We start from the raw sequence: 14,673 nt of genomic DNA on the forward strand, positions 1-14,673 counted from the left end.
TAGACCGTGCGTCGTACATCTGTGATTTGGCTTGCTCTGAGTAGACTTGGGTTTCGATTCGAATACGATGACAAGAAGTCTCGATTGATGTACAAATCATGGCTCTCAGTTCTTCTCGGCAACCAGCAATGTGTCATCCTGAGATCAATAGAGCCGAATCATGAAGTGTCTGAGAAGGAAAGAGCCTGGTGAGCGTTGAATTGAGTGAACTGTCGGCGCCGGTCTTGTCACCAGAGTTTTGGAGCCGGCCGCTGTCGTCGAGATCGTCCCAGCGGAGCCCACCGTCGTCTCTGCCGAGGTAATTCTCGAGAAATCACTACGCTTCTTACATAGTTTCCTAAAAGCTCAGGGAGTTTCGTGTGTCATGGAATTCGCTCGTTTCATGATACCTCCTGGAGTGCGCGCCCACCATTGCTGATGCTTCCGGTAGTTCCCTTAAAGGGAACTATTTTCCGAAGCTCGAGACTTCCTAGATATGAACGGAATCTATGCTGGAAGTTATTGATTTTCCTGGGTCATACTTTTCTCCTGCAACCTAATCTCGTCCGGTATGCGAAGTCAGCAGTGTCTGCTCTCCATATTATGCCTCTGCGGAAATTCAAACGATGGGTCTATTCGGATCGATGGGTCATTCGTTTCCATTCTGCCTCAAGAACCTTCACGAACAGCGTACCGGTCACGATCCATGATTCCAGCAATCTGCGGCAGGAATTCCTTGGGCAATCATTCCTATACGGAGCTCTTCTCGACGTAGAACGAAGTAGGGGCGGAGAAAGTCATTAGGAGCTCGACTCGATTAGATTGTCGATGCAATGAAGGAGTGTCATAACCATAAAATTAGGGAGTGGGAGGTTTTGGCCCACCGAGAGCGACAGGAGATTTAATTGCAGTAAATGGAGCTCAAGCCGACTAACGCAATTTTCTTTCGTTCCTCCGTTCTCCCAGGTCACGCATCGGCACACAACATGCAAGGACATCCCGGTGCATGTGCGGCACCCCCCATGAACGACTTTAACGCCGGAATGCCGCAAGTCGGCGCATTCGAGTTGAAGACACAATTTTGCACAAGGGAAGGCGAATATCGTCTCCTGCCGCAGTGCGACCTGATAAGGAACAACAGGAATGGATACACTACCCAAACAAATACACCGGTGAAAGTGAGTCCTATGAGTCAGACTCTGACTGCGCCAGGATCCACAAAAGCTTCGCTACGATTTGATATATAGGTCAAGAATGACAACCGAGGAATCACCCATCGATCCTCTGTTCAAATTTGCAGATTTCCTTCATACACGATAAAATCTGTTACAATGTTGGTCGGGATCTATTCATCTTCGCATACAAAGGAGTTCTGAAAGCAATCAATCCCTCCAAACCGATAGATAAGAAGGTGAGTCCAAGCTGGATTGAAGGGTGGATCAAGAGAGGGGGGGGGAAATTCGCGACGACCACCCCAACCGTGTCTTCCTCCCCAGTTGTACAAGGGTAGTTTTCCCACCTGTCACGATTTCAATCTCGTGGCGTCAACGTCTGTCTCTTCATCGCCATCGGTTTCTACACTGCGGACGTCAACGCCCACTACGGCACAAGAATCCTTCGATCTAGAAAATGGCAAAGGTTCACAGGAGGAACTAGTACCAAACGTCCCGAGTCCCTCGAGCGAGGACACCGAAGATACCTCGGCAGTCGCTTGGGAAGGTATATTAGCATTCGATTCCATCGGGACATCGAACAAATCGCTCATGGTGCGCAGAATGAACTTTCTAATGAACGAAATTATTTTCCCATCCTCTCCTAGGCTCGGCGCGTGTGATGACCGATTGCGCTTCAACAGCGGATGAAAATAGTCATGATCTTCAACTCCTTGTGGGTTACAGCGCGGGCCAAATACAAATCGTGGATCCGACGTCGCGGGATTTGTCGAGGATCAAAGTTTTCAATGAGGAGCGAATTATCGACAGAACCAAGGTTGGAGCACGAATCTCGATACGGAGATCGAATGTTCCCGCTCCCCCGAGATCATTCCGGATGACTTGCCGAGAAGCAGCCGAGTCACTGTTCGATAATGTCTTTCGTTCTTCCCAATTCAGGTGACGAACGTGGCTTGGGTTCCTTTCTCAACACAACTTTTCCTAGTATCGCACAGCTCAGGCCAATTGTATCTGTATAAAAGTGACTGCACTTCGGGCCCTCAAGCACCCCACTACCAAGTTTTCAAGACCGGACCCGGCTATACTATCTACACCTGTAGATCAAAGCAAACCCGCAATCCGCTGTTCCGATGGGTGATCGGAGAAGGATCCTTGAACAATTTTGCATTTTCTCCCGGAGAAGGAAAATACCTGGCGACGGTGAGTGCTCTTGAGGAGCCCAGATTCCGTCCCGCATCGGGGCGAGATCGTTGTGACCCATCAGATTCGTTCAGGATGAGATCGGATGAGATCCGTCTGTGAACGGTTGTGCACCGTGGAATGAGCGGCTTCATTCGTTTTCTGATTCCGAGTGCTCTATCGACAGGTGAGCCAGGATGGAGTCATGAGATGTTTCGAATACGCTCGAATGGATCTTATCGGCTCGTTCCGCTCATATTTCGGCGGGCTGCTGTGTGTCGCGTGGTCGCCGGATGCAAAGTATGTCTTATGCGGAGGTGAGGACGACCTGATCACGCTGTGGTCAGTCAGCGAGAAACGAGTCGTTGCCCGTGGGCAAGGTCACAACTCCTGGGTGAACTGTGTGCAATTCGACCCGTATCTCTGCGGCGATGGGGGTTACCGGTGAGTTTCGACAAGGAGTCCCCAATGTCGCAAAGCGGCGTGTCTTGTATTTTCTCGTTTCGCTGTCAATCCACGCGGATTGACGCAGGAGCCCATCAAGAGTGCTGATCGGAGGCGCGTTTTTCAGGTTCGGTTCTGTTGGTCAGGACACGCAGCTCTGTTTATGGGATGTGAATGAGAGTGATATGCTTAAGCAACCGAAACCAAAGAAGCTATCGTCGCTGCAAACAGTGAATAGTAACGGGGGAGTCGCCAGCAACCGAGAATCGACAAGTCCCCCCGCGCAGCCAGACCAAAACAGCAAAAATCATCAAAATAATAACTCTGCTCCGACCGCACCTCATGCGAAGCATAAGGAGAACAGCAGTGGAAACCATAAAGACAAGGTACCTTTTATGAATTCACAGGGATCCTCTTCTGCTCTCGACGAAACTTAGTCGCAGCAGGGGGAGCGAGAAATCGTACCAAACATTAGCCTCCCCATCCCTTGCGGGCAATAAACGGCGTATGATCTCACTCTGGAATTTGTAGGGAGATTATATTGCGTCGACGAATGTTCCCATGCTCTCCGTTTGCCTTCCAGGAACACTGCAATGGTGCATCCGGCACTCCTCTGCCGATACAATTAGGCTGCACACAGTGTCCTCGTTTGAACCAAGTGCCGATGCTCGAGCCTTTGATCTGCAAACGGATTGCGCCCGAGAGACTGACATCATTACATTTCCGAGAAGACTCCATAATCACGGCTTGCCAGGAGGGATACGTCTTCACTTGGGCTAGACCTGGTGAGTGTTTTTAGGGTTTCCTCGGATCACTAATCGGGGGATACACAGAAAAAGGATATCGATGGGAGTCACTGTATACAGGACTCGGGAGATACTCAAGCGGGAATACTCTTCTCGACGCAGGGGTCCGCGTGGATTCTGGAGAACGAGCAGATTTCGGAACGAGTGTCGCCGCCGCGTTCATCGACATCGACTTGCCTTCAACAGCCAATTCCATGAACAACAGCAGTTCAACCCTAACCTCGAGTGGCGCCACGGACGTAATCACAACATGACTCTTCGAATAGTCCTCAACTGTGTCGGTCGGTGATGTATCCATCTAGCCAGTCAGTCAGGCAAATAGTCAAGCAGTCAGTCAGTCATTTAGATAGTTAGCTCAATTGTTATGTTGACTTGTCGTTAAGAACTACCCGTGTAAAGTATCAGTGATTTTCTGGACGAAAATAAAATATTGCAGCTTCAGAAGAATTGTCTCTCCTGTTTCCCCTTGTCACGGTAAATAGAATCTCTGAAGGATCCGACGGGGCCTCGGGAAGGATCTGAGTGGCTGCGGCGACTTGAGAGGTGCTTGGTGCGAGAGATCTCTCGTTTCTCCCGGAGATGTCGACGTCTACGAGACTTAATCGAGTGATGTCGATAGCGTCTTTGTAGATTTCTTGAAGGATGAATTCGATGGGAGATCCAGCCTCAGGTCGCTGATTCAGCTCAATTCTCAACTTCGTGTCATTAGCCGCTAATCCCACGTAAGAAGCTCACGATTCTCCTTCAATATTTGTTGTATGCTTTATTTTGGTCTGGGCAATCATGTCATCCATTTGCCTGCGCATATACAATGTTTAGTATGCTCAGAGACGGAGTTGGCTGCAAACTATAGCTTACTACAATATTTTTTTCTGAGTCATCACCTGCAACCAATGCCAGTCGCTCAAAGTCGACAAATAAGCTTCAATATGATGAATCTCAAGTGACTTCAAGCCATCGTTGACTGGCACCGCCCTCCGGAACAATCTCGGCAGGATTCTTGGAGTCCCGATTTAATCATGCTCTGACGCTCTCGAGCGGGCTTCACTCGTGTCCGTTCGAGTCTCATCATAGTCAGCCGAAATAATATTAGAAGCTTGGCGCAACTTCTGTGGTGATGGAGACTCTTGGTTGGAATTCGATATTTGGGCTATTTTACGGAGAGATATCTCTCTCATTCATAAGATCCATTCGGTTTGTTCTCGACACTTTTTGAATCTTTCTCGCTTTAAAAGCGGTAATATTTTGTCAAGCTATCGTATCGTTCTCTAACCGAATTTCGGTCACGTATGACTTCATCTATGGCTCCTTCCGAGCTAGGTTATCCTTGCCTTGCGTGACTTCACCACGGGCATCTTGCTGTACACACATAGTCTCAGAGGGAACACAATCCATGAATGGTCGCGGCCGCGTGTTGACTCCGATAGGGGAGCCTGTCGGCCTCAGAGAGAGTTCGCAACCTTCATTCATCGAGTGTTCGATCTTCAGAATTAGTTTTGTAAAATTATCTCCATTCTTTCTCTTCGCTTGGATGGACGATTAGGAAGATCCCTTTGCAGGTTTCCCGCACAATCATTGAGGTTGCCGGTGGGACTTCTCATTTTCTTGCTTGTGGAGGAGGCGGGCCAGCCTTCTCCCGGGAGCTGGCGCTTTTCCCAGAAATGCGAATCGACGCCTTACTCCTACGGGACTTCGATCGATTCAGACCAACCGTCGCTAGATTTCAGGTCTCCAAGTCAGATTTACAAAGGCATCAGATCAATTATATTTAAGCGTGGAGATTCCGAAATATTGTTCAGAGAGTGAAATTCGACTCGCGACATCGAAACCCCGTAGGTGCAGCGGCATAACTCGAAGGTATGCCCTCCCTATGAGGAATCAGCCGACGCTCCGCGCATGAAGTTTGGCCACCAGAAACTCGAGGGCATTTTGATTCTTTCTTCCTGTTTGATTTTGTCGCGATTTCTCAGTACTTAACCCTGTTTTCTCATACTATATACAATAGTCTCTTTCGCAACTCAAGTGTGACAGCGCGTCACAATTATGTAGATACATGGGCCGGTTGTTGAACGTAGCGGCTCAGCGAAACTGAACCGCCGAGACACCACCGAAAGCTCTTCACAAAAGCCCTCTACCCTCCTTCTTTTCGATAAAAAGTCGTGAATTTCAGTGAAAACATCGAGAGATCCCCCATGGGTGCCCCGAGCGAATCACGAGTTTTTCGATTCTGATCGTTGATACCGTTTCGGTCTCGGATCTTCCCATTTTGTTCACGAGACACACTAGATCGTTTGGAGCATAGGATGGAAGCATCTTGGAGTGGAAAACGGTCCCCGTTCTCGGAATGGGATCATTGGCAAGCGGCTCGCTGCGCGTCGCTCATGTTCGACCACAGCATTCGTTCCACGAAAAAGACTCAATCAGCTTAGGTCGATGCTGGCAACTGATAACACTGCGCAATATTTCTCGACAAAACTCTGAATGCCTCCCTGTTGTTGACTCACAATCATTAGCTCCGCTTATGTTTCTATATCTCATCACGTTCAACTAGCGAAGATCGGATACTCCCAGGGGATCCGTCTCGGGTCGAATCAATACATAGTTGCCCTGTTGCCATCGAGTGCACAACCTTCAAGTATTCTATAGAATTCTTCTCGAACTAACTATATATAGGGTAAGCCTTCCCCTCCTGACTTATTTATCCCCCGCTTTCGAGGCGACTTCGTCAACTCTAAAACAGTATATCGTGCAATCGAACGAAAGTTCTTCACCTCTCGCAACTAGACAAAAGTCGACTCGCACGCCTCATATAAGTTGATTTACGAAGCCTCTCCAGGTGTCGAAATGAAGTATAGCATATGCTCAACTATTTGCTCTGTCAGCTCAAGTTACCTCCCCCCCCCGGACTGCGAATTTCGGCCCGAGAGACATTATAGGATTCACGGCACATTTTGGTTCATGACGCCTGCATCTGTCACGAGGAATGCTGCGTCGGTCATCTCCACATCCGCATCCCACTACCCGCGCTGGTCGTCGACTTTTCGGAGAAGGATTCTAAATGCTCTGACTCCTGAGGCATTTGGCCCATGACGCACTCATTGTGAAACTAGAATGTCCGATGTCCGCTGATAGGGAGGCTTGCCTCGCCCAAATTGCACTTTCGAGCTCGGGGCGCTCGAACTCGTCATTCGAAATGCAGGGAGTTCCTGATGAAGTCGGGCCAGGAACATAATTCCAAGGCTCAAGTCCTCCCGTTTTATGTAAATGTCGGACGTCCGTTCGTTTTCGTTCCTTAACCTAACTCTATTCACAGTGCCTCCGGAACTTTTGTTCCGGTGTCGCTATCGTAACGATCGGCTAGCATTCTACACCTGCGATTAAATATTCGTGCTGTTGGAAGTTCCAGTCATCGATCTCAATACATGTTCGTCGGAGAGCGTCCCGCATGGTGGAGACCCCGCAACGTCGTCCGTCACATTTAGTTCCGGACTCCTTTCGATTTTGTATATCAGGGTCGAGAGTGAATTACAATCTGCTGAAGTCCCAAGGTACTTCTCAATCATCGCAAGCTCCAGATCGGAGACGACGGGGGACTGGGAGTCGAACATCAGCAATTGTCTTCATTGTCGGCCGGGAGCGAACACCGGTCCAAGATCCACGCTGCGCGGTATGAAGGATCGCTCCGGAGTATCATCAAATAGTCTGTCTAAATTAACTCCAAGTCTCGCTTCTGTGCTTCTCAGCACGGATTGCACAGCTCCCTACGATTGATTATTCGATAAATGATGAAGAAAGTGTCGGCGTGCTGAATCAAGAGAATCTGTGAAGCAGCTGAACTCGGGGTCGCCTAGATTCCTTTGTCGATCATAGTCGAACTTGCGCTGTCCTCTGATTTTTCCAAGACGCGCGGAAGTCCTAGAGCGGGCAGCAAGATCGCCACCCCAACCTGGAATCAGGGGTCGGTTTCAGCTCTGTTATCTCATCCACCTGTCAGCGTTTGTCTCGGAGAGAGCACATGAATCGATTCGATCCCGGTAGAAGTTCGATCATCTTTCAGGCTTACATTTCAGGCTCAATAATCGTAGAAAATCGAGCGCTGTCGTCTTGAGAGCGTTCATCGCGCCGGGTCCTTGAATGCAGTTTCTCTTTCCCCATCTGTCTGTTTGAACACATTTTCAGTTCAGTAAGGTCTACTGGCGTCCTTTGGTCTCTTGAGTTGTACTTTGAGTCGTTTCATGCCGATTTGGAAGCCATTCATCGCTTGGATTGCACTCTGTGCCGAATTTTGGTTGTCGAAAGACACGAAGCCAAAACATTTGCTCTGATTCGTGGCCCTGCGGAAGAGAACGATTTTAATAATGAGAAAGCAGCTTTCGGTTCACCGTGAGGGGTTGATTCCGCGTTCCCGTCAACGCCATTCCGGCGGGTTCAGAGAGAGGCCATGACTTTCTCCTTTCTCTATGAGCAGTGGAGCTCTACCTTCGGGAGCTCTCAGTCTCCGCCACGGTGAACCCGCTCGAATGAACTTGGGATTTCGCGCCTTCCCCGGACATCAGGGGTAACGCTCATTGTCTCTTTCGAAGATCTGGGGAAGCGAAGCCACAGGTCTCTGGCCGTGGTCTGAACAAACATGCGCTCAGATATCTGCTCCGTTGGTTCATTCGGATCACACTCGGAACAAGGTTTCGTCAGAGAGCCTTGACGGCGTTGATGGTTACCGATTATCCGTGATAATGAATCTCAAATCGAGAGTCTCCCCTCCAACGCCGCTTCGCGGTGGTTTCGTGGATAAGGATCGCCGTCATGCGCACCTGACTAGAATGGGGCCAATTCCGAGCCTGTCCGTCTGAGGTTCGTCCTCGCTACCGAATCTGCCGACCGCTTTCTCGGATTCCGGGAATCGATGCCGAAATCGTGAGCGATCATGGTTTGACACGGTAGGTATCGAGTGAGAGATGGCGCTATCAAGAGAACCCTCCTCATCCGACGCTTTCCGAGAGGTTGAGAGGATAATACCCCTCCGGAAATTCAATTCAGGCCGCGTTTAGCGGGAGTAGAACTCATCAGGGAAGCTAGACGGTGACATCCGCGACCCGCACGATACACCGCTCTCTTTACTCATCCTCTTCACTTGTCACGCGCCAGCCAATGCTACCGACACGATGAATTATGTAGGGCTCTCTCTTGTCGAGTCCACTTAGCGGACGGGACTCTGCGAAGGCGAAAGTCTCCGCGCTCATGGGAGCCATTCCGGAATGAGGCCGCTCCCCTCGCGCATCATCACTGGGCGAGATGTCGACAGCCCGAAATTCAGAACGAGAGAAGACAATGATCGAAAAAAGCCCAAGTCAGTCAGAAGATTCAAACTCACCGATCGATGAACACCTTGGCCGATATAACATTCCCAAACGGTAGGAACATGTGGGTCAGCTCAGCGTCACCGAATTCCTGCGGCAAGTGGTAAATAAATAGATTACAACCTTCAGGTCCCTCTCGCTGAGTCTGAATTTGGCTGAGACCACAAACGCCGCCTGTGGCCACATTGCCGTTCCCGCCGCCGTTATGGACTCCGCCACCGTTGACACCAGCCATGGAGTTCGTGGTAGGATTCATGAAGCTGTTCTGCGAAACTCCAACCAATTGTGAAAGAGACGGAGCCGTGGGATAGGGATAGCCGATCGAGGGTACCACTGCAATGAGGAATACGCGCCCCTTAGGCCGGGATGCCTGCGTTCGGTGCTCCCTAATTTCAGACATCACGAAATTGTTCCTTGGAGCTTCGTGCGAATCAACGGGGAGGATTTCTGGTAGTTTGCGTTAATTCGCTTACACAGTCCGGGATAACCTGTAGGCACGTGGGCGCTGTACGCGGGCGAAATTTGTGAGAGCGTGTCCGATGGAGAAACGGCGGCTGATGACGAATTCGAAAGGAAACCGTGCTGTTGTTGGGTCGACGGCGAGTACAAGTCGTCTAATTGATGATGATGGGGATGGTGTTGTTGATGGTGGGGATGGTGATGATGATGATGGGATGATTGTTGATTCGTCGGTTGGCAACCCAGCGTAGGAGATAGTGGGTTGCCCGACGGTGATGGCAGGGTCCCGGCAGCAGGCGATCCACACGCTGTAATATCGGCGTTGCGAGTGCGGGTTGTTAATCGAGCGGGAGAAATAATTCATAGCAGTAAAAGAGAGGAATTATTATCTTACTGTAAAGGTCAATCGCCATACCCGATGTAGGAGTCAGGGCAGGACTTGGAAGAGCCGATGGGATCGCTACTGCGACTTGAGTTGAGATTGGAGGTAAATAAGACGACATCAATGCCGCCTGCTGCAAAGACAATCGCAGAAGAATGAATTTTCGGAGGCTGTATGATATTCTTTCCCCTTCACATTGGGTTCCGCAGGCTCTTCCTGTAGCGGGTAGTAATGGTCGTACGGTGGAAGTCCGGAGCCGGTGACCGTCCCGTTTTCGAAAAACTGCTCCCGACGGAGGGAGGGCGGATTGGGAGTGGATTGTCTGCCTGTCTCCCGACAGGGTCGGGGTGACCATCTTAGGGGACCTCTTCTGTCTTTATCGGAAACGATAAAATTCGACACCAAGCTTCGATTGATGTATCCGATCATTGACCCCGATCAAATACCCTCGTGGGCTATTTTTCATCATTCGGAGCTTTATGCGACAATTTTAGATCCGGACCACCGTGTGGCTTCTATGATCCACCTCCAATGAAAATGCAAATGATCCTGTCAGGATGGAGGAACTTTGCAGCCTCGGACACAGTGGACGATCACAGCCGATCTTGCGATCAGAAGGATCAGCAGACCTGACTCCCTCGGAAGTCTCGAAAGAAGGAAGCGCGATGCTCTACGCTGGTGTTTCGCATTACCTTATGGGCTTCGCCTAAAAACAATGCGAGTCTGACGGGTCGACAAGAGCTCTAGCATCGCCGCAATCGTGCGGCACAAACGAATATTCCCTCAAAGAATGGCCCTCCAATGCGACTCTCAGTCGATAGCTCTAGAATCCATAGCCTCGGGTATACTATGCCGGACTTCTAGACTCTAGAGAGACTCGTCAGCGATCCTGGATGATTAGATTCTAATGAATTTCCAATGAGCGGGCACCCGCTTCTCACATTCAGTCGATAAGGAGGCTCTGAACGTCAGAGTATATCCGTTGATTTCGCACTTTCTCGCCTCAGCGTCCCCCCTTCCTTGATGGATGTACCGTCGCATAATTTAGCACATGGGAGAAGATCAATTATTCTCGTCAAAAAATACTCACGGAGTTTGCTGCATTGGCGAGTTGCGACGGGGTCGTGGTTGTCCCGATGGTGAATGAACCGTAGGACTGGTTGAACTGTTGCAGAAGACTCTTCGCGAATGGACCCACAAGAGAAGGACACAGTTGCCCGATGTTAGCCAGCTGGAAATAAAAATAACCATCAACCTGGATTGGGATGGACTCCGTCAGTTGAGCTCCGAGCGAGCCACTTGAGGCCACGCGCCCGGAAACAGAACACGGCACCCGAATACAGGACCATTCGATCGCAGGAGGGAGGCTCGGGAGAAAAGAAAAAGGTAGAGGAGCACTACATTCTGTATTCCAACCCGGCGATGCTTTTCTGTGACATTGGTCCCCGAGTCATTGGTCACGATGATTTGAACACACATTCTTGCGCCCATTTCGGACGGCGCTGGGCTCTCTATAACAGCTCGGACTACACACCCCGCCGTTTCCCTATGGCGACCGCAGCACTTCTACGGCGAGGAAGGAGACAGTTCAACATACAATGGAGGAATGGGACAATTCCGGGGAGGGACTCTAATAATGGATGATGTCGTTATAGCGGCATGCAGCTTCTCGGAGCAATTGTCAACAATCTTGGAATGCACCGATTGTGAGCGGTTCGAAGGTTGAAGTATCGACCAATTGACACATGCGATTTCCCAGAGCTCAATGCTGCCGCAGCAACAGCTGAACGGGCAGGCCTCGCTTCCGGGAGAACTGGATCTCGCGGGGGAAGGTGTGCAACCGAGATACACTAGCGAGTCCTTCACGGGAACGATCGAATAAGGTCCCAAGTTGGTACAGAAAAGTACGCCCCTACATTCAGAGATCGATCTCTAGAAAAAATCTCGAGGTTGCTGGAGAATACCCTTCCCCGAATCGTCATGAATGGAGGATTCACCCGAAAGTCCCCACGCGAGGAAGTGCTTCCAGAAGTGATAGCGCAGATTGGGATGGGGACGGAAAACCGCATCGTAGAGCCACACCGGCGATCGCACCGGACAACATGCTCTGCATCCGCTTGAGGCTCGAAGGTAACATGCGCGGGGGTGCTTAGGTGCCTGGAGTAATGAGAGCGGCTTGTGATGAAGGGCTTCAGAAAAGGTGCGAGAACACTCTTTCTTGCACGGCGAATCTTAGTCAGTCAGGGAACGGGCTCTGCTTCCCGGCTAGCGATGAAGGACGGTCTCCTGTTAGAATGTCACGCGTGGATATTTAGCTTTTCCTTCGGCCATTCCTCACGGTATCTGCCGACGCGAGTTAGGTCGGCGAGGGACGGAATCCATTGCTGTCCTCCGTATCCAAGCCCGTCCGATGACCCATTGTGCGCGAAGACGCGAAATCTCTTGCGTCAGCGACGCTGGGATTCTAACTTCTTCTCCCCTAGGTGTCGATATGTGTCGAGCAAAGACCTATCCATTCATTGACCCCTTGGGCATCATTAGCATCCGTCTGCCTCTTCATATTCCTACGATGTCTCTCAGTATGTCTCCAACTTGGTGAATATCACCGAAAGGCTCACCTGTCCAACTTGAGCCATACGTCGCATCTGTCTCTCGCGTTCAGTATCAGCGAATTTCACGACTATAGTTGACGATGCCCCCGGCATGGTTTGAGATCCATGAAGAGCAGCTATTGCGTTCATGGCTTCATTGTGCGTCGAGAACTTGACAAACGCGCATCCCTGAAAATCGAGGAATCTTGTGAACCTCCGTATATCGAGCTCAAAATCGCTCCGACTTATATCGGCGGACATCTAGTTTTTCTATTCAGGAATCGGGACTCACCTTGCTATGTCCATCAGGCCCTCGAAGTATAGTGCATTCTTCGATAGAACCAAAACCCTGCAATAGAACTCATTAGAAGCCAGATCACGATCACACATCGCGATGCGTCGAGGTTCGGAGTCACCGTACTCACTTGGAAAAGATCGCGTATATCTTCTTCGTTTTGTTGCTTGCCTAACATTCCAACAAAAAGTTTTCGCTCTTCCGATGTTTTCGAAGCTCGACCACCTATTTTCTCGGATGCGTCGCAGGAATTACGTGGAGCTCCATTGGACATGTTTTTGGTTTGTGCCAATTGAAGAGGGTGACTCATCTGTTGGAATGACATCTGGGGCAAAATATCGTTATCAGCATCTTCATTTCCATCATGGATCGAGAATGTCCCAATCTGAACTCCGAATCAATTTGCTGGAGTTTGCGGTAATATGCCACGCCTTCCTTACCTCGGTGAGGAACATCGCGTCTTGTTGGAGTTTTCGAATTACGATGATTATATCGCACGAATAAAAGCACTTTGCACGACGATGGCGTACTCAGGATACGATTGCACTATGCTTCAAACGTTTCGGTGTGACGCGCTAAAAGCCATTCTACTCGAAAACCTCAGCATCCAGTTCGCGAACAAGTACAGAAGCGGGCAAGCAGGCAGGCGAACGAGCGACCGGGCAGTCGGTCAGCTTGTTGAAATCGCAAACGGACAGACAGGTGGACGATTTATCCTCTCGACAGACAAGAGGAAGAATGTACGATACGAGTGAAAAGTTTCGTTTTTACTTTCGTTTTTGTTCGACGTTTCACCTGGAAGAAGCCAAAAATATTAAGAAGCGGTCGATTTGTCCAGCTTCTCGGCCGAGGGAGACCGGAGGAGATTGCTCCCCTTCCCGACTGATGACGATTTTTTGCGACCTCGGCGAACTCCGCGCACCCATTCATCGAAATGCGGTTCGAGCTCCGAGACCCGGAATCAGAATACTCGAGCCCTCGTCCCGCTGCTGGAGAAATCGAGCGCCGATGTTCTTCCTGGCTGCGTCCCCGACCAGGTCTCGAGCTTGACTCTTCAAGCGGGGAGTCGGACCCGAGCGTCCCCGCGTACCGAAATATCCTGCCCTGCTGGGACTTTGTCTGCAGCCTATAAACATTTCAAACGGACTGGGAGCCACAAGGCGCGATCCTGAGATCAGTCAAGAGGATACCCAATCAGAATATACCGCCCATACGCTTCGGCAGCGGCGGAGAAGGGCATCGTAAAGCTTATAACCTATGAATCATGAGCTCTGGAAGAATTCATAGATCATAGTTGCGGCTCTCCTTGGCGAGATGATAATTCTCGAAGATCGTTCTCTGACCACATTATCCGCCAGCTCATCTGTAGTATCGGGATGATCGCGTACAAAAGAGTTCCCGGCGAAGGTTCGTAATCGTGATACGGCCAACCGCATTCGCGAAGCCCGGCGGATTGGGGAACGAGTTCTGTTAGAGGAAGATGGGTGGGGCAAAGCAAACTCTTTCTTCGATTTCGTGACCACTATCGACCGCACCCTGTCTGTTTCCCATGAAGCACTTGTGAGTTGGCTGATAATCTGGGGGAACGCATGATTCGGGCTTGCGGCACAAGTCCGCGTATATTGGTGTTTTCTCTGCCGATTGTCTTGAGTATCCTGCAGCAACAGCGACGCTTTGGCCGACGCAAGCATACCGAAAGTTCGAGTGAAATCCGACTTATCTCTCCCCGGTCACCTGCCACCTTGAAGTCCGCATATGATGGATGAACACTGTGTTGAGCATTTTGATGGATCCTCGTCAGTTGTGATAGCTTTGAGCGTCAGTAACGCACCAGGTTCCGGGGAGGTTCTCGAAATGCGAGAAAATTACAGAAGTAGCGGAAAATTGAGTTTTCATCGGAGTAAATCCCGGCTGATTCCCGGAGGCCATCGCTGATACGGAACGGAGAGGGATCCATCTGACCGACAGTATAGGGTATCCTCGAGGCGATTCTGGATGGTCTCAGAAAA

The 14,673-nt window shown here is 50.2% G+C and overlaps 2 protein-coding genes across 2 annotated transcripts; one reads left to right on the forward strand and one right to left on the reverse strand.

Annotated features, from left to right (window-relative positions):
* The first annotated feature begins 965 nt into the window (after positions 1–965).
* Positions 966–3,834, forward strand: LOC100903019 (WD repeat-containing protein 20). The gene is made up of 9 exons (XM_029113374.1): positions 966–1,157; positions 1,280–1,390; positions 1,476–1,528; positions 1,848–1,968; positions 2,091–2,351; positions 2,518–2,774; positions 2,902–3,160; positions 3,358–3,559; positions 3,683–3,834. The coding sequence occupies exons 1-9, from the start codon at positions 966–968 to the stop codon at positions 3,832–3,834; spliced, it is 1,608 nt and encodes a 535-aa protein (XP_028969207.1).
* A 3,926-nt stretch (positions 3,835–7,760) lies between these two features.
* Positions 7,761–14,215, reverse strand: LOC100903158 (CUGBP Elav-like family member 3). The gene is made up of 9 exons (XM_029110486.1): positions 14,200–14,215; positions 12,795–12,862; positions 12,662–12,718; positions 12,397–12,558; positions 10,869–11,009; positions 9,812–9,911; positions 9,411–9,704; positions 8,952–9,270; positions 7,761–7,914 (listed from the first exon to the last, which is right to left on the reverse strand). The coding sequence occupies exons 1-9, from the start codon at positions 14,213–14,215 to the stop codon at positions 7,761–7,763; spliced, it is 1,311 nt and encodes a 436-aa protein (XP_028966319.1).
* Positions 14,216–14,673: the final 458 nt, after the last annotated feature.

Source organism: Galendromus occidentalis, unplaced genomic scaffold (genome assembly GCF_000255335.2).
Source record: "Galendromus occidentalis unplaced genomic scaffold, Mocc_1.1 scf7180000076583, whole genome shotgun sequence".
In the NCBI taxonomy this organism is placed as follows: Eukaryota; Metazoa; Arthropoda; class Arachnida; order Mesostigmata; family Phytoseiidae; genus Galendromus; species Galendromus occidentalis.

Coding starts and splice junctions, on each gene's coding strand:
- LOC100903019 (XM_029113374.1), top strand. CDS start 966: ATGCAAGGACATCCCGGTGCATGTGCGGCACCCCCCATGAACGACTTT. Junction 1,391..1,475: donor CCAAACCGATAGATAAGAAG/GTGAGTCCAAGC, acceptor CTTCCTCCCCAG/TTGTACAAGGGTAGTTTTCC. Junction 3,161..3,357: donor GTGGAAACCATAAAGACAAG/GTACCTTTTATG, acceptor TTTGCCTTCCAG/GAACACTGCAATGGTGCATC.
- LOC100903158 (XM_029110486.1), bottom strand. Junction 12,719..12,794: donor ATATACGCGATCTTTTCCAA/GTGAGTACGGTG, acceptor GTTCTATTGCAG/GGTTTTGGTTCTATCGAAGA. Junction 7,915..8,951: donor GCCAAGGTGTTCATCGATCG/GTGAGTTTGAAT, acceptor TCTCTTCCGCAG/GGCCACGAATCAGAGCAAAT.